The sequence below is a fragment of the Echeneis naucrates genome, chromosome 12 (genome assembly GCF_900963305.1).
Source record: "Echeneis naucrates chromosome 12, fEcheNa1.1, whole genome shotgun sequence".
Lineage (NCBI taxonomy): Eukaryota > Metazoa > Chordata > Actinopteri > Carangiformes > Echeneidae > Echeneis > Echeneis naucrates.
The window spans coordinates 13,012,248-13,027,119 of NC_042522.1; the positions used below are offsets into that span (position 1 = coordinate 13,012,248).

The 14,872-nt window shown below is 40.0% G+C and overlaps 2 protein-coding genes across 3 annotated transcripts in view; both read left to right on the forward strand.

Moving 5' to 3' along the window:
• Positions 1-1,247: 1,247 nt before the first annotated feature.
• Positions 1,248-7,615, forward strand: LOC115052480 (regulator of G-protein signaling 3-like). Its single transcript, XM_029516619.1, has 4 exons — positions 1,248-2,107; positions 4,935-5,016; positions 5,815-5,920; positions 6,542-7,615. Exons 1-4 carry the CDS (start codon positions 1,841-1,843, stop codon positions 7,086-7,088), a joined length of 1,002 nt encoding a protein of 333 aa, XP_029372479.1. The 5' UTR covers positions 1,248-1,840; the 3' UTR covers positions 7,089-7,615.
• A 2,076-nt stretch (positions 7,616-9,691) lies between these two features.
• Positions 9,692-14,872, forward strand: part of rgs3a (regulator of G protein signaling 3a) — a 72,709-nt gene continuing 67,528 nt past the window's right edge. The window contains exons 1-3 of one of the 2 annotated variants that reach the window (XM_029516613.1): positions 9,692-9,845; positions 11,130-11,207; positions 13,385-13,496. In XM_029516613.1, the coding sequence (XP_029372473.1) occupies positions 9,708-9,845; positions 11,130-11,207; positions 13,385-13,496 (328 nt within the window). In that variant the 5' untranslated portion in view covers positions 9,692-9,707. Of the gene's footprint in view, positions 9,846-10,781; positions 10,894-11,129; positions 11,208-13,384; positions 13,497-14,872 lie in introns of those variants that run through there. The other variant, XM_029516614.1, reaches the window with a different exon arrangement.

Genomic DNA, 14,872 nt, shown 5'->3' on the forward strand with positions numbered 1-14,872 from the left:
ATTGGCCTTGTCTGGCTCCTAGACAAGCTTTTCAAACTCTTTTCACTCGTCTTCACGTCTTTCACTCCTCTCCCTAAGACATGCTTTCTTCTCTCCCTTTCTTTTCTCCCTCTAATCCGTCCTTCTGCCTATTTAGAGGTGAACAGCACAGCGTGAAAGAGAGAGAAAGTGTTTTTTGTAAGCTTGACGGGTAACCCTCGCCCTTTTGAAAAGGCAGACAGAGAAAAGCTGCCATTACTGGCATGAAGGCATCTTAAGACAACGGCCTTTTCTGCCACTTTATTAGCATTGTAGAGACTAGCGCAGCATCACTTCTCCTTCACCCCTCTCTTTCTCTGTAACGTTTCTGTCCATGTTTTCATGAGCCAGAAATCCCAATGATTAAAAGAAAAAGCAAGAACAGAAATAATGGGGTTGGTTGGGGTTACACTGGCCGCAGTTTAACAGCAATTTAACAGGCTTTTTCCTGCGCTGTTGCTGAGGTGGTCTTGTTTTTTTTTTTTTTTTCAGATTACCACCTCTTTCCCAGGCAAATGGATATTGAAAACAAAAATAAAAGTATTGTTTGGATAACTGGAGGAGGAGGGGAGATTGTCAAGGTTCGCAGACCTGTGAATTTCCGTACCGTGCAGTCAGAGGGCTGTGGGGGAGCAGTTCAAGGGAAAAGCAGAGGAAATATGGAAGTTGAAAACATAACAAACAAGCATAATGTCTGGACGGAGACTGGGGAGTGTGGGAGCTAAGGTGGAAAGAGTACGATGAGGTGTGAAGTTTGATTGATGTGAATGCGTGTGTGTACCCTAAACAATACTTTTAGCCTTCTCTTTTGTTGGAGACGCTGATCATTCAAAGCTGCAAAACACTTGAAAGTTTTACATTCAAAACGTAAAAATAGTCTGAAGTTTACATTCACTCTTAATGGTCTTCATTCTTCCACCTGGCCAATCATTCCTACTTAAAACCCTGCCTCTCTCACTCTAGCTCATACACGTCACGCTCGTGCCACCTACATTAGTCACTACAGTGTGTATTTGCAAAACACTGTGAGCTGTAGCACCTCTCACAACCTTACAGTGTGGACTCAGGAAGCAAACTGGCCTTATCGGGGGCAGGCACACAAAGCTGTCCTGGCTGTGGGGTGGCGAGGTATGCATAAGTGCATGTGTGTGTGTGCGGGGGGTGTCGGTGGGAGGCACTTCCTCCTATTCTTCTGCTGTTGAAGAGTTCCCATGAGTGCCCCGGCCAGGGGCTACAGTGTGGCTTGAGCTGGCTGAGCCAGCGCCAGTCTGGACTACATGACGCCGCCACACACTCTCACACAGCTGATCTCAGGCGCTACTGCAACTGCTGCTATACAGGCCACAAAGCAAGACGCTGGACATTCTTTTGTCTTAACAGAGTTATGAGCAAATGAGGGAAGAAAGGAGAAGGATTAAAAAAAGGAAAGAAGAAGGGAAGATTGAACAGAAGATTCAAAAAGCATCAAGAAGACGCAATGAAACTGCGGAGGTAATGATGGGTACAGACCCATAAAAATCCTGCACACTGGAATATGCATTGATCGCTGGAGTTGGTACCAGAAAAACCTTGAATGGACAAGAGTGCAGCTGAAGGTTAAGCACAGAGCCAACAACAAAATTAAATCTAGGCTACTTGAGGAGAGCTGATGCAGACTGACGACCAGTTTGTCTGAGAGAGATCTCAGAGGACCGTTTTTGTTACATTTAACGCATTCCTGTTTCCCACAAGCGTGAGAAACAATATTGTTATCAGCAGCCATCTCTGCACTGCAGTAGACACTGCTGCTACAACCACTCTTTCATCTGCTGTTACTTTTGAGATGATCCATAACACCCTGAAGTCCACTCCGCCACCGGAGCGAAGCCCCAGAACTACACACTCAGCTGCACAAAGGAAGCTGTGGAGATACTCCGGCTACAGGGGGGCTGGCCAGGTGGAAACTCAGCGTCGAAGTGTGTGTGTACTGTCCGCAGACTTGAATGCTGGAGAAGGAGAGGGAGGAAGAGGAGGAGGAGGAGGAGGTGGTGGTGTGATACACACTATCCATGGGCTATGCCACCTGTGCATTGGATGTAGACTGCCACAGGTGTGTATATGTGTTACAGAGAGAAAGGCGGGGAAAGGGAGGAGGAGAGCCAAAGGGGCATTGAAAGCACAATATCAAGCAGTGGTTATGTGTGGGACGATGAATGGCAAGTTTGAAAATGAACATAGCTGATTTAATTCATCTGTAAAATAGTTTTTATTATCTGAATTACTGTCAACCAGAAAGCCTTTGTATAAAAACAGAAGTGGTAACAGATTTATTTGTGCACTGTTGGATCTTAATATTTTGCCGTTACTGTGCACTTTCTGCTGCACATCCAACATGTACAACGAGGAATAATTGACTCTAAGTGACCGCAGGAAATTCAGAGCATGTGTTTCTTGACAGGGAGAAAAGCACCTCCCTGCCCTTTACATTATTTATCCCTCATGTAACTAAGTACTTTATCTATATAGCACCTTTAAAGTGCAGAATCGTCACAAATGTTTCATGGACGAGATGCATAGTGAGAGAGGGAACTGGTGGAGTGAGAGAAAGAAAAGAAAAGACAAACATTGCCTTGCCTTGATATGTGTGTGTGTCTGTCTGTCTGTGTTGTGCTGTCCCAGTCACTGAATATACTAACTCAGATAACATTATCTTAACACATATATTACGTGCATTTGTGTGCTGTTGGTGGATTGGGTTTAGGATGGTGGGGGATGGAGGCATGAACGTAAAAAGGGAAAAGCTTCTACCACACACGCATGAACGCGTACTGTACACACACACAGGGCTTCCTCCCATCGGGTATGTCCCAATTTCATTATGAGTAAGTCAAAATCTTGTGTTTTAGTCTAGTTAGTTCCTCCACAGTTCCCCTGATTTGATTATTAATTCATCAATATGACCCTGCTAATACAATTTCAATATTTAATGCATGTGGAGAACTACTCCCATTTATTTGTCTTCATTCATTTTCAGAAGTATGTCTTGGGACTAACACAGTAAAAATAAAAAAAATCGCTAAAAGTATGTCCAACTAATTTATTGTTTTATTCCAGTGTCCTGTTTTTTCTGTTCTTGTTGGATAATAATCCCTCTGCTTTCATTTCAAAGTGGAAAAGGAGGTGTGGGGCTGCTGGGGCAGATCAGAGACAAAGAGTCAGAGTCAAAGTGGTTCGACTCCACAATATTAAAACATTTTATGCTGTAATGCTGAAAAGCCCCTGTATGATACAGTTCTGAGAGTTTTCTTAAGTCCACAATGTCTAAAAACTGCTATGGATGGATATATGGAGAGACGGATATATAGAGCTCTTTCACCCTTAATTCCAGTCAAGTTTTCCTTCCTTCTGTTATACTATCTGTCTTTGTCATCTGCTCTGCTAACCTTTGCTTTTCAAAACCTCACTGGCCTCTTTTGCTGCTATTTAATCTCTTCCTTATTTGTTATTTTATCACTGTTTATCATCATTTCTTCTAAAGTTAGTTTGGTTTTTTTATATCTCGTTTTTCCGTCCCTATTTTCGTTGGTGTATTTTTTAATTCTTCATACACACGGAAACTCAGAGGTGATTAGTTTATACCCATCTGCCTCGCTCACATGTGCACCCATATGTGTGTCACAAAGGTTTATCCGTTAGTTACACAGATGTCTTTATATTGACTTTATGTCATGAGGAGGTTGCATCAAAGTTTGTGCATGGAAAACCACGACAATCCAAATTTATCTTGTATGGCATGTAATAAAGTCAGCTGCAATGTCTTCAGCATGACAGCCCCCCCCCCCCCCCCCGAAATGTTTAAATTTAGAGGTAGAGTTAAATAAAAATAAATTCAACGAACCTAAGCATAAAAAATATACCAAAAGAAATATGGCCCTAAGCAGAGTGACACAGGGCACATAAAAGCAGTGGACTATAAGAAACTACAAGCATATCCGACATTTTAGGGTCATCACAAGCTTCAGGCCCTTGAATAATCATTGCATTTCTTGGAGTTGCTGCATCTTGCTCATGCGTAGAGTTTGTAATTCAGCAGTGTATACTTTTAGTTTTTCTCTGCCGTAGAGAGGAAAAAAAAAAGATGTGGGATGTGTGTGCTTTGGCGCTCATGGTTGTCAGCAGATGGGATTGGAAAGTGAGATGTTTTGGATGGAACTTTGTTGACTTTGGCTCAGACATTTTGGCGTAAGCAGTGAATGATGATGTGGGGTCAAAGGGAAAGATACAATGGGACCAGCACTGTCTGTGGAATCTACCTGCGTGAATGTGGCACGTTTGAACAGTTCATTTTAAAATAATGCGTCATAATGTGGAGACTTCCAGAGAGTTACTGTACTTTATGATCCTTAAACTCCAAAAAAATTATCTGACGTGGACTATAAAATCAACAAAACAGTAAAAAACGTTTTATTAATGTTTTATTAGACACAGTTACTCACACAGTGCTTTGTGTTGTTTTGTTGTGCGTTGTGAGGTGCGTTACACACACACACCCCTCCGCACTAGGGCACAGGAACTTTGTACATTCAGAATGTAATGCATGAAACAATGTCTATATTTTTGAAATGTATATGGTATCGTGTGGGTCTCTCTGTTGTGTTTGAATAGAAGTTATCTGCTTTTGATAGATATAGAACTTCTTCCCCAGCTACCGGAAAACTGCTGGAAACTGCTGTCAAGACAGTTTTCATAGGAAGTAGAGTTTGAAATCAACTCTACTTAATCATACTGTAGGAAGGAAGCTGATTAGTTTGCCAGCAGACAACATTTGGTGTCATGGGTACTGAGGAAGAGAGAGACCGGGATCCTATCTCTCCTTCATAAAATAACTGTGTGTGTGTGTGTGTGTGTGTGTGTGTGTGTCTCTGTGTGTTTTGCAGGTGACCATCCTTCGAGGAAAGGATGGCTATGGCTTCACCATCTGCTCAGATTCTCCTGTGAGGGTACAGGCTGTAGATCCAGGCAAGTTTTTCATATTAGTCAAAGTCCAATGTTTAGAGCTTGAGGTCTTACAGGGAGTTCTGCTTAGTGAGTTATCTCTTCTCAAAACAACTTTTTATTCTTCTACCAGCATAATCAGACACACATCACCATTATCGATATGACATAATCTTGCTGGTTTTTAAATTTCCACTTGTAAAACTTTTGATTGGCATTTACTTAATATTGATTTTCTTTTTCCCTGGCTCCCAATTTATAGGCACTTGATTATGTAACAATATGTTAATAGATGATTTTACAGTCAAAGTAGCTTTCACCTCAAATTGATTAATCTGAGTTTGAAATCCTCCTGCATGCAGTCTGTACATCATCAAAGTTTCATATCATCTGTGGGTGATTTATTTATCTTTCACCCCATTGGTTATAGCTTTGGGTATTACCATAAGGAACAGCTCAGTCAGCAGGGTGTTGCAGTTAATGAGAGAGCTTAATGTCAAATGTGTTGTGAGGTGCTCAACCTGATGTGTTTGAAAAAGTAGCTGAATCTGGAACTGATAACGTCATTACTGTCCCTGTGGAGCGCTAAAGGGGTAAGGGGGCTTAAAAAAGGATTTCCCCTGACAAGGCCAAAGTGTGTGCTATATTTTATTGATTTTATTCTTCCATCTGTACAATAATTTGACCTCCTCGACCTCCAAGAATGAAGGAAAAAAAAGCTTAAAACGTTAAGAAGCGAAGGCTGTAGAAAGGCGCAAATGGTGCTTAAAAGTGTGTAATGATCAGAACTTTGTGTGTGTTTTTGTGTGTCTGCTCTGGCAGGGGGTCCAGCGGATCAGGCAGGTCTGCAACAGTTGGATACTCTGCTTCAGCTGAACGGTCAGCCAGTGGAGCAGTGGAAATGTGTGGATTTAGCCCACGCTATCAGGTAATGACCCAAACAACAGTGGGTTATGAGACAATTAACACCAAACAGTTGGGGCTCATTCAGGATAAAGGAAGAAGCAATCTGTAATGATTATCTATTCCCCTGAAAGCCATCCTGATGTATGAATGGCTGTTTATAAAGATCATCAATTTTAAATGATGAAACTTCAGTTTAGTATGAAGTGAAGTGGGAATTTTCATCAGCAGTGAACAACTTAACCAGCAACTGTTTGATACCCAAATTTTTTTCTTTTAGAGATTTTCTTTATTCACTTCCTCTGTGCAATTCAGTTTCAATAGCAGAATGCATTTGCATAGCTTTCTTTTGGTACCGTGACTGAATTTCCTTTTACACCAGAAATGCAAATGCAGTACTCCAGAAAATGTTTTTGCGTTTCTTCTTGGTTTTGTGCTATTTCAGGGTTTTGGTTCCGTTAAGTGTTTGCTATTATATTTGGAACACTTTTTTGTTAAAGACCATTTGTCTTGCTTTTTCAAAAATAAATGTGCCTTATAGCCATTCCTTTTTAACTTATTTATGAGAATATAATATTGCATTTGTTTATTCATGAATATTATTATTATTATTATTATTATTATTATTATTTTTTGGTCTTTGCAGGAATAGTGTAAATGAGATTACAGTGGTAGTGTGGCGCACAGGTCCCTCAGCTAAGCCAAGTTTCGAGGGCCTCATTCACCGGCCTTCCTACAAACCCTCCAACTCAAACTATGAAGCCCCTTCGCCCCCTACCCGAAGGCGTGTACCAGATGTCAGTACCAGCAAAAGCCCCCCAGCTGTACCGCCTCTACCGGCCCATCACCGTGCCACCGCCACCCGTAGGCTGCTGGTTAATGGCTCAGAACCTGGAAATAGCATGGGAACCCTGGCATGGGGAGCCCAGGGAGGGTCGGCCGAGGAGCTGGATGGGAAGCCGCGGCACCTCCACCACCCTCACACCGCCACACTGAAGGGTACCAGGGTGAAGGCATCCAATGGGGACAACTACATCATCCTGGCACCCATCAACCCTGGAAGCCAGGTACCGCAGACTGGTGGTGGGCTGCACTTTCATCATCTTCTGCGTCCTCCTCATCCTCACCACGGTCATATGGTGGCTCATCCTAGATATGTCTCCTTACCCTACATCCCTGGTGCTGATAGATAGAAGGACTGTGTTTACAGTATGTGTGGGACATTTGGGTTTCTGTGTCTCATAGATTGATGCTTTACGACATATTCAGTTCAGTCATGTAGATATGGATCTTAAACTAGGGGACAACAATATATATTAATATAAAAAAATGCATGTGTTAAAACATTGTATGTCTGTGCCATGTGAAGCTTTGGAAGTTAAGCACTTTGCATATTAGGTAAACAATGCATATGTATCTGACATCCTTCAACTTACAGGTATCCTCTAGATGAAAGATCTGTGTGCCAACATCGGCATTTTAAAATCAGGTAGTTCTGACATATAACAAAGAGGAGAAAACAAAAGAGAGAGAATCATTACTTTAATGCAAATGAATATGAAAAAATTCACATAGAGTATTCTTTTTCAAGACAATGCGTAATATGCAATTTGACATCAAGTGTAACATAAGATTTTATATAGTATGTACTTGGTTACATCTAGGGACATCATGTATATAAGATAAAAGTTTTCATCTTAAAAATAAAATAAAGCAAACTCATTAAATCAAAAAGAGTGAACTGAATTCCTCAGCTAACACCCCTGTAACAATACAATACTAATACTAAGGAGCTCAACCACAACATGTCAAACCAAAACAACCATGATGCATTTGAGTTGGTCAGCCTCCAGCCTGTCCCCTCGTCTATTGATTCCAATTCAGGTGCAACTCAGTGCTTTAATAGTTGCTTGACTATTTCAAAGCCTTTTTAACTCAATAAATAGTATGCTTTTGCATGTGTTTTATAGAATATCTCTCTATGTGTGATGTCTGCTATTGATCTGTTTGTCTGTGTGTTTGTGTCATGTGTCTATGTGCCTCATCCAGCGTCCATCCTTATTGATAAAATTCTTGTCAGGTTCAGGGTGCATGGCGAAAGACAATGCGTTGTGAACGGGGAAACTATAAGTCAGGTCGAGAACAGAAACAGATTCAGAAAAATGAGACAAAATAACAAAAGAAAATATAGAGTGGGGTTGGAAAGCCTCAGGAAAATGAGTCGGGGCCCACTCTAACACGCCAATTCAAGATAAATAAAGTCTCAGGGATTTGGTGGAATTTTGTGGTGGCCGTTGCAGGCTAAATATATTTGAAAGGCCCTTCGAAATGGGCCGTGTTGATGACTTATCATATCAGCCCAGGAGTCCAGTTCACTAAATGATAGCCCACACTGCAGGCAATATTTCTCCTAATAAGAAATCTGAAAATAGAACCAAGAATATGATTTAAGCCAACCCTGAGTTCACCCTCTGTATTAATCGGAACACCATGTGACGCTTTCCCTCTTTACCCTCTCGTTTGATAGTCATTTGTTATGACAGGTAGAAACTATTGCTGCCTCAACGAGTCCAGAACAATTGAAACAGGCTCAGGAAAAATAAATTCAATGTCATGTAACCAACCACACCAGCTTGGTCCCAAAATACAAACTCATAGCGGCCCTGGAAAGTGTAGCATGACAATAAATACTAAGAAATAATATGTTTTAAGATAAAGTGTGGCATGTTATCCAAAATATCAGCCCTGGTTCATCCTGATACATGACATGATCAACTTTGCATCATAGAAAGTCACTTCGTCACTCACTTAAATTCTTATATTGTATTACTTCAGGTATTAAAACAAAGAAATATGATATCTTAGAACATTGTTGTGATATGCCACATCAGACTTTATTCCATTTAGGATGTCAGTTGAAACAAATGCTATTAATATTAATGTAATTTCATATTAATCTTCTTTCAGATCTTGAGGCCTGTTTACCAAGACAACCAGGGAACATTAGGTAAGATATGCATGTATTTCTAATGCTGCAGTATGCAGTGCTTTGTTAATGGCTACAGTGAGCTCTGTTGGGTATTCTGGCAGAAAGTCTGTGTAAGTTGGCTTCAATGCTTTCATTATTTTGGATGTCACCCAGTCGTAATTAAAGTTTTGACTTCACATTTTAGGTTATTATTATTTTAAATAATATAATTAAATTTACTTATCATTTGGCTCCCAAAATAACCCCAATTAATATTGACCTAAAGAAGGCAATGAATACAAAGTACTTTTCGTGACCACTATTTTAATCCTGTTTTAAATTACTTACAACATTCTTTCTGCTTTGTTGAGAGTAACCCTAAAAGCCTTTTCAGCACCACTTGCAGCTTACAAGCAGCTGGATTTTCTTTCTAACTAGTCATTTTCTCTGCACACACGTTAATTGTCAGGCCTCAAACTGTTCCGAGATCTTGACGGTGTGTGTAATATTTTTTTTGTTTATACTTTCAGTTACCGAAGAACAGTGATGCCATTCATTTATGGCGGATTGAACAAAAGCTATTTGATCAACAGCTAGATTTTTATGGTGGAGGTATAGGCGCTGTGGCTGTTTGCTCAACACAAGTAACTCTTGCTTTTGTTCCCCAGCTGCCAGGTTGTACCCCACAAGGCAGGCCTCTGCTCCGCAGCCCCAGGGTGGTGGAGGAGCTTTTTCTGGCAGTATGAGTGGTGGTGTTGGGGGTCTTTCTAGTCGCACAGGCTTTCTACGGCGTTCTAACAACTCCAAAACGTCAAAGACGGCGTCCACTTCCACAAATGCAGGCATGTCCAACTACCAGCAGCAGAGTGCCAACTTTGCCAATTACCAGAACTGTACCATCGTCCGCTCACATACTCCACATGCCAATTATGGATACGTCAAAGTGGCCCCCAAGATCCTGATCTTCCCCATCTTTGTCCAGGTGGGCCAATTTCAGACAGTATTTGTCTTTTTTAAACATGGTTTGAGTTATTCTATATGTGAATATTATTTGCAACAATGACATTACAATACGTTTCTTGATTTATAATGAGATCCAGGTTCTTGCCCTTTTATTAAAACCGTTAAACTAACAGACAAGTTCTTAGTCTTGGGCAGAGTCAGGCTACCTGCTTCCTCCCATTTCCAATTTTGCTAAGCTAACAGGTTGCTTTCATATTTATGCACAGACCCAAGAGTGATATTAATTTTGTAATGTAATCCCTGATATCCTGGGCCCCTGAACATTTCACTTTAAAGGAAGTATACATTTGTAGTTGTACATTCATGAAATATGAGATATGTTGACCTTTCCTTCGGCGCATTTCACAGACACGTATTAGATATGGTGTTTTTGAGTTGTCTCCCCTTGGGCAAACTCTGAGGACAGAAATGAAATGACGGATAAGTAGTTATTTTCTTCACTGATCTTTTATATGTACTACAAAATGGAATTGTATTGGTGATATTTATTATTATAATTATTATATATCAATAAGACTGTCTATTTCTGTAAAGATGCATTAGCCTAAATGAGGATGCAGAGGCGAGTATGTGATGTGTTATTGCATAATTGTGACAAAATAACCAAAGAAGGCTACTGTGAGACAAGATACTCACGATGCGTTTCCTCCCACTGCAATGTGTCAAACACCGTTACTCATCTACACTTCCCCAAGGCGGGGATGGTGGTGGGACTTCCTGTTAATTCATACAGAAACATGAAGTCTGTACCTTGCCCTGCACACATATATATTCAATGAACTGTTTTTTTTTTTTTTTTTTTTCCAGACCATAGACCTGAAAGGAAGTCTCTTCCTCCCACGTTGTGGCACTTTTCATTTTAGGTGTCATTGTCTTGTCATACTCAGACCGCACATTCTGTGGGTCTGTCCTCCTAGAAACTTTTTCAGTTGATTTTCCCACTGCAAGAAAAAGACTCAGTTGTCTCTTTAGCAGATTGTTTGGATTCAGGAGCTGAAATGGATTTGGTACAGCAACATTTTTTTAATCAGTCATAAGTGCAATATTATCCTCCTGAATTTTGTCTGGAGGACGGTTTAACATATGTTATTGATTTTGTCAGCAGACAAATCCTAAGGTTAATAATACCGGCTGTATGTGCTTGAATTAACTGATACCTGATGAACAGTATCAGTCGATTAGCATCAATGTTATGTCCTGAAACTTTATATCCTTGTCTGTCTTTGTTGTTGTTGTTGCCCAGCCCCTTGATTTGTGCAGCCGAACACTCATCATATCTGAGGAGATGATACTCCATGAGAGCAAACACCATTCTCTGAAGGTAAGTACATCAGCACAGTAATGATGTTTGTCGATACATGTCATGTTAGTCTGTCATCATTAAAAAGTTTCTGTTTGCGCTACACTTTTGTGGAAATAGCCCTGTCTTGAAGCATTTTCTCCAGTTTACTGTTCTGCGCAGGAATTGTAGTTTTTGAGAAATGTACAAAACTTTATTAGTTTCAGATCACTTGATCTATCTGAATAAGTGGAAAGCCACCCAGCACCTAATAAATGGCACCTAGAAAGTAGAGGACTGGCTCTTTCTAGTAGCAGGAAAGAGGAAATACTCTCTATCTATATAGTTTTACAATTTCTTAAAAAAATCTCTCATGTTCTCTCCTCGTTTGTTTATTTGGTCAAACTGGATGTGACGATCCATTGCACTGACGTGCATCGACTGAGAGGTCAAAGGGGTTGTTTCTGGGTTCGGGTTAGTAAGTTATATATGCATCAAAAGAAGCTGAAGAAGGAATATTTTAGAAGAGCCCCATTTTTACAGCATTACTGAGGTTTAAGTTGGTCACATATGTAAGTTGTAAATGGCTGAAATTAAAACAAAAATATAAAAAGCTGAGGTCACCAGACACAGAATAATGTTAGCTGGTTCTTTTCGGGAATATATATGGCTAATTTACAGCTTTCAAGTAATTGGGAAGCCTTTTGCCCTTTTATAAATACATATGTAAGCTCACCTTATGATGATACTTTGCTTTATGATGCATATTTCACAGTAGATTTTAAAAGTGGAACACTTCTATGATAAAAAATCACAGAAGTAAAGGTGTTCATGCAAAGATTGTATCTATTAACTTTTTCTGTAACAGCTGCTAGGTTTCTGAAGTACTCAAAAATCATATTTTTTACCTGCTAGTAGGACTTTAAGACCTTATTTTTTGTTTTTAAGAACATACTGAGCTCTCGCCACAGTCCTTTAATTTGCCCTGATACTGTAGATCATGTTTGATCTGTGATTTAGTGAAGTGCAGTGACTGCTGGCATCGAAGGTAATTCTGGCCTCTCTCTGGGGTCAGTCATAAAACAAATATTTAACAGCCATTGTTTGTCAGGAAGGAGTTCCTCTCCACTCTGCCAATTTATACAGGCTGTTTTTAATGATCTGTCTGTGTTGTTCCAGCCTTTACTATTTACTCACTGCCCTGGAGGAGAAGCCAAAACTATTGTTCCCTAACCAATTTCATTTATGATGTCTGAGCACATAAGCAGGACATTTTATTAATTGGACTCAGTTCGAAGTAACCACACTGTCAAAGATAGATTTTAGTCGATTTCATTTTAATAACTGTTCAAAGTGAAATTTGGACATAACAGACTGACATGTATTTTATCAACACAACATTTAGAAATAATAATTACTGTCTGAAAGTTAACAAATTATCTGCACATTTAACATAAGTTAATCATTTATGTCTCATAAATATGTTTAAACTTGTCCTGACTGTTGATTTCACTGTCAGCTGTGAACTCTTGATTTGGTAGTGAAAGCCACAGTTATCTTGATATTTACAGTGTGACAGATAATACAGGCTAATTTGGGATAATGAGCACAGTGTACATAACTAATATTTTTTTCTGCCTCTCATATGATTCCTATCTGTTTATTACTTTTACTTTCGACTTTTTCTTCACACATACACAGACAGACACACACACGCACAGACACACGTGCTCTAACCAGGTACTGTGTGCCCCTGAAATACCCGTTCTGCTATCTCATCCTTCAGAGGAAGCCAGCAAACCACAGGCATTGTCTTGAAACAGCGGTCATCTGCATGAATTAAACTACATGCATGCTGTTTCTCGCAGTCACATAAGTGACCAGTATACACACACACTCCTTCTTTCCTATCTTTATCTTAACTTCTGCAGATTGTGGGCTGTATTTCAGACATGCTTGCACAAAAGCTGTTTGGCCATACCAATGTGTGAACTACATTTCCTGTCTGAAGCATGAGCTGACTGATGCTAAGTTTGTGGGTGATACTTGTAGACTGTTAGATGGTGTTGTGCACATCTCACTGGATTGCAGAGGGGCTTCTGAGATACTGTAAGGTGTGAAGTCTCGTTCAGATGACATCAAGCTGAAGATTCATTTTTTTTTTAACCTCTGTTTTTTATCTCCCTCCTCCATCTCTGCCCCCCCTCCCTTTTTTTTAGGTCACTGTGTTTGTCTACAATGACTTGATGCTGGTGACAAGAGAAGATGAACCAGGCAGGTGTAATGTCCTTCAGAGTCCACTGTACCTCAGACAACTTCGACTCCAAGACGGTATGTACACGTTAGCACCAAATCCTAATTACATGTTCATGCAGCTTCTTAACTTTGCAGAACCAAGCGCACTTAAGTCACCCTTTACATGAATATGCAAAGAATTTTTTTTTTCTGCTGAATGAACATTTTCATGCATAATGAAGCATTAATATAAATGTTCATAGTCATGTAAGTCAGCTTTAATACTACAATGTTGAGCACAATGGACAGATCAAAGTTAAAGATTAAATTCACGTTACTACACAACAACTTTTCCAAAAGTCTAAAAACAATAAAACATCAGCCAAAATTGCAATCTGAAGCTGTTTCTCCAAACTCTCTTATCTATGCGTTACCACATTAAACAATGTTTGACCTTTTAACAGTTCACCACAGAAAAATAGAAACTTGTTTTAAAACTTTAATACACAATACTCGTTTCAGCTGACCTCAAGCAGAGGATATTTAGGGAAGCATTGCCCAAGTTCTAGCTGCTTTGTCTTTTTATTTCACCTTGGTGTAAACAGTCATCTCCTCTGGCAGCATGGAGAGAATAGGCTGGCAGTCGAGGCTGAGCAGAGAGCAGGCAAAAGTCAAATAAATAGGGCTCACTGTAAATATCTGTGTTCACAGTGTGGAGCCGCGACAAAAGCGGGGTTATGGTTTGGTTGGTTTGGTTGAGGATGGGCTTAGACCCATGCTGCCGAAAATGTTGCAGTGCTTGTTATGTAAAAATTCCAAATTGGGTCTGAATTATGGGTTTAATTTCGAAGGATAACATGCTACATTCTTCCCTGCTTAAGAAGCAGTGTAGGGTTGTACAAATTAAAGGACTCATTACTTTACTTGGCATAAACTAATAAATGCTGCTTCAGTGATTAATACATTTCAATCTTTGCCTTGAGGGCTGGACCTGCCCTTCAGTGGATAAAGCACCATGTGTAGCCTCCTGTGGCCACATAGTCTTTGTCCACAAACAGCTCCATAGCAGGAGACACCTATAATAAAGTGAACAAGCTGTGCCTTTGACAAATAAAATCAGTTCTTGCTGTGTATCGTGGTGGGGGATGTTTAGTTTTAGTTTAATTTTATTCAAATTTTAGTGATATCGTTTTAAATTTGCACATTTGGAAGACGCTTTCTTTCTTTCAAAGCAACTAGTGAATGCAGAGACCTGAGTAGGTAATAAGTCTGTTCAGTAAGTGCAAAGAGAGCAGATAAGATGTGCATACAAAGTGCTTGTTAAGCATGTTTGGGTGTTAAAACAGTAGAAATGGGTAGGCAGTATGCTCTCACCAAGAGATGAGAGATTCTTAAAGATAGAAAGGGATGCTCCAGCTCTGGTAGCATTTTTAGTAGCTTGTTACATCACCAGGGAACCAGAATGGCCCGTC

Excerpts from the sequence above, each read along its gene's own strand:
- LOC115052480 (XM_029516619.1), top strand. The coding sequence starts at position 1,841 with ATGATCCATAACACCCTGAAGTCCACTCCGCCACCGGAGCGAAGCCCC. Across the intron at positions 2,108-4,934 it reads TTGGATGTAGACTGCCACAG|GTGACCATCCTTCGAGGAAA; the intron begins GTGTGTATATGT and ends TGTGTTTTGCAG. Across the intron at positions 5,017-5,814 it reads GGTACAGGCTGTAGATCCAG|GGGGTCCAGCGGATCAGGCA; the intron begins GCAAGTTTTTCA and ends CTGCTCTGGCAG.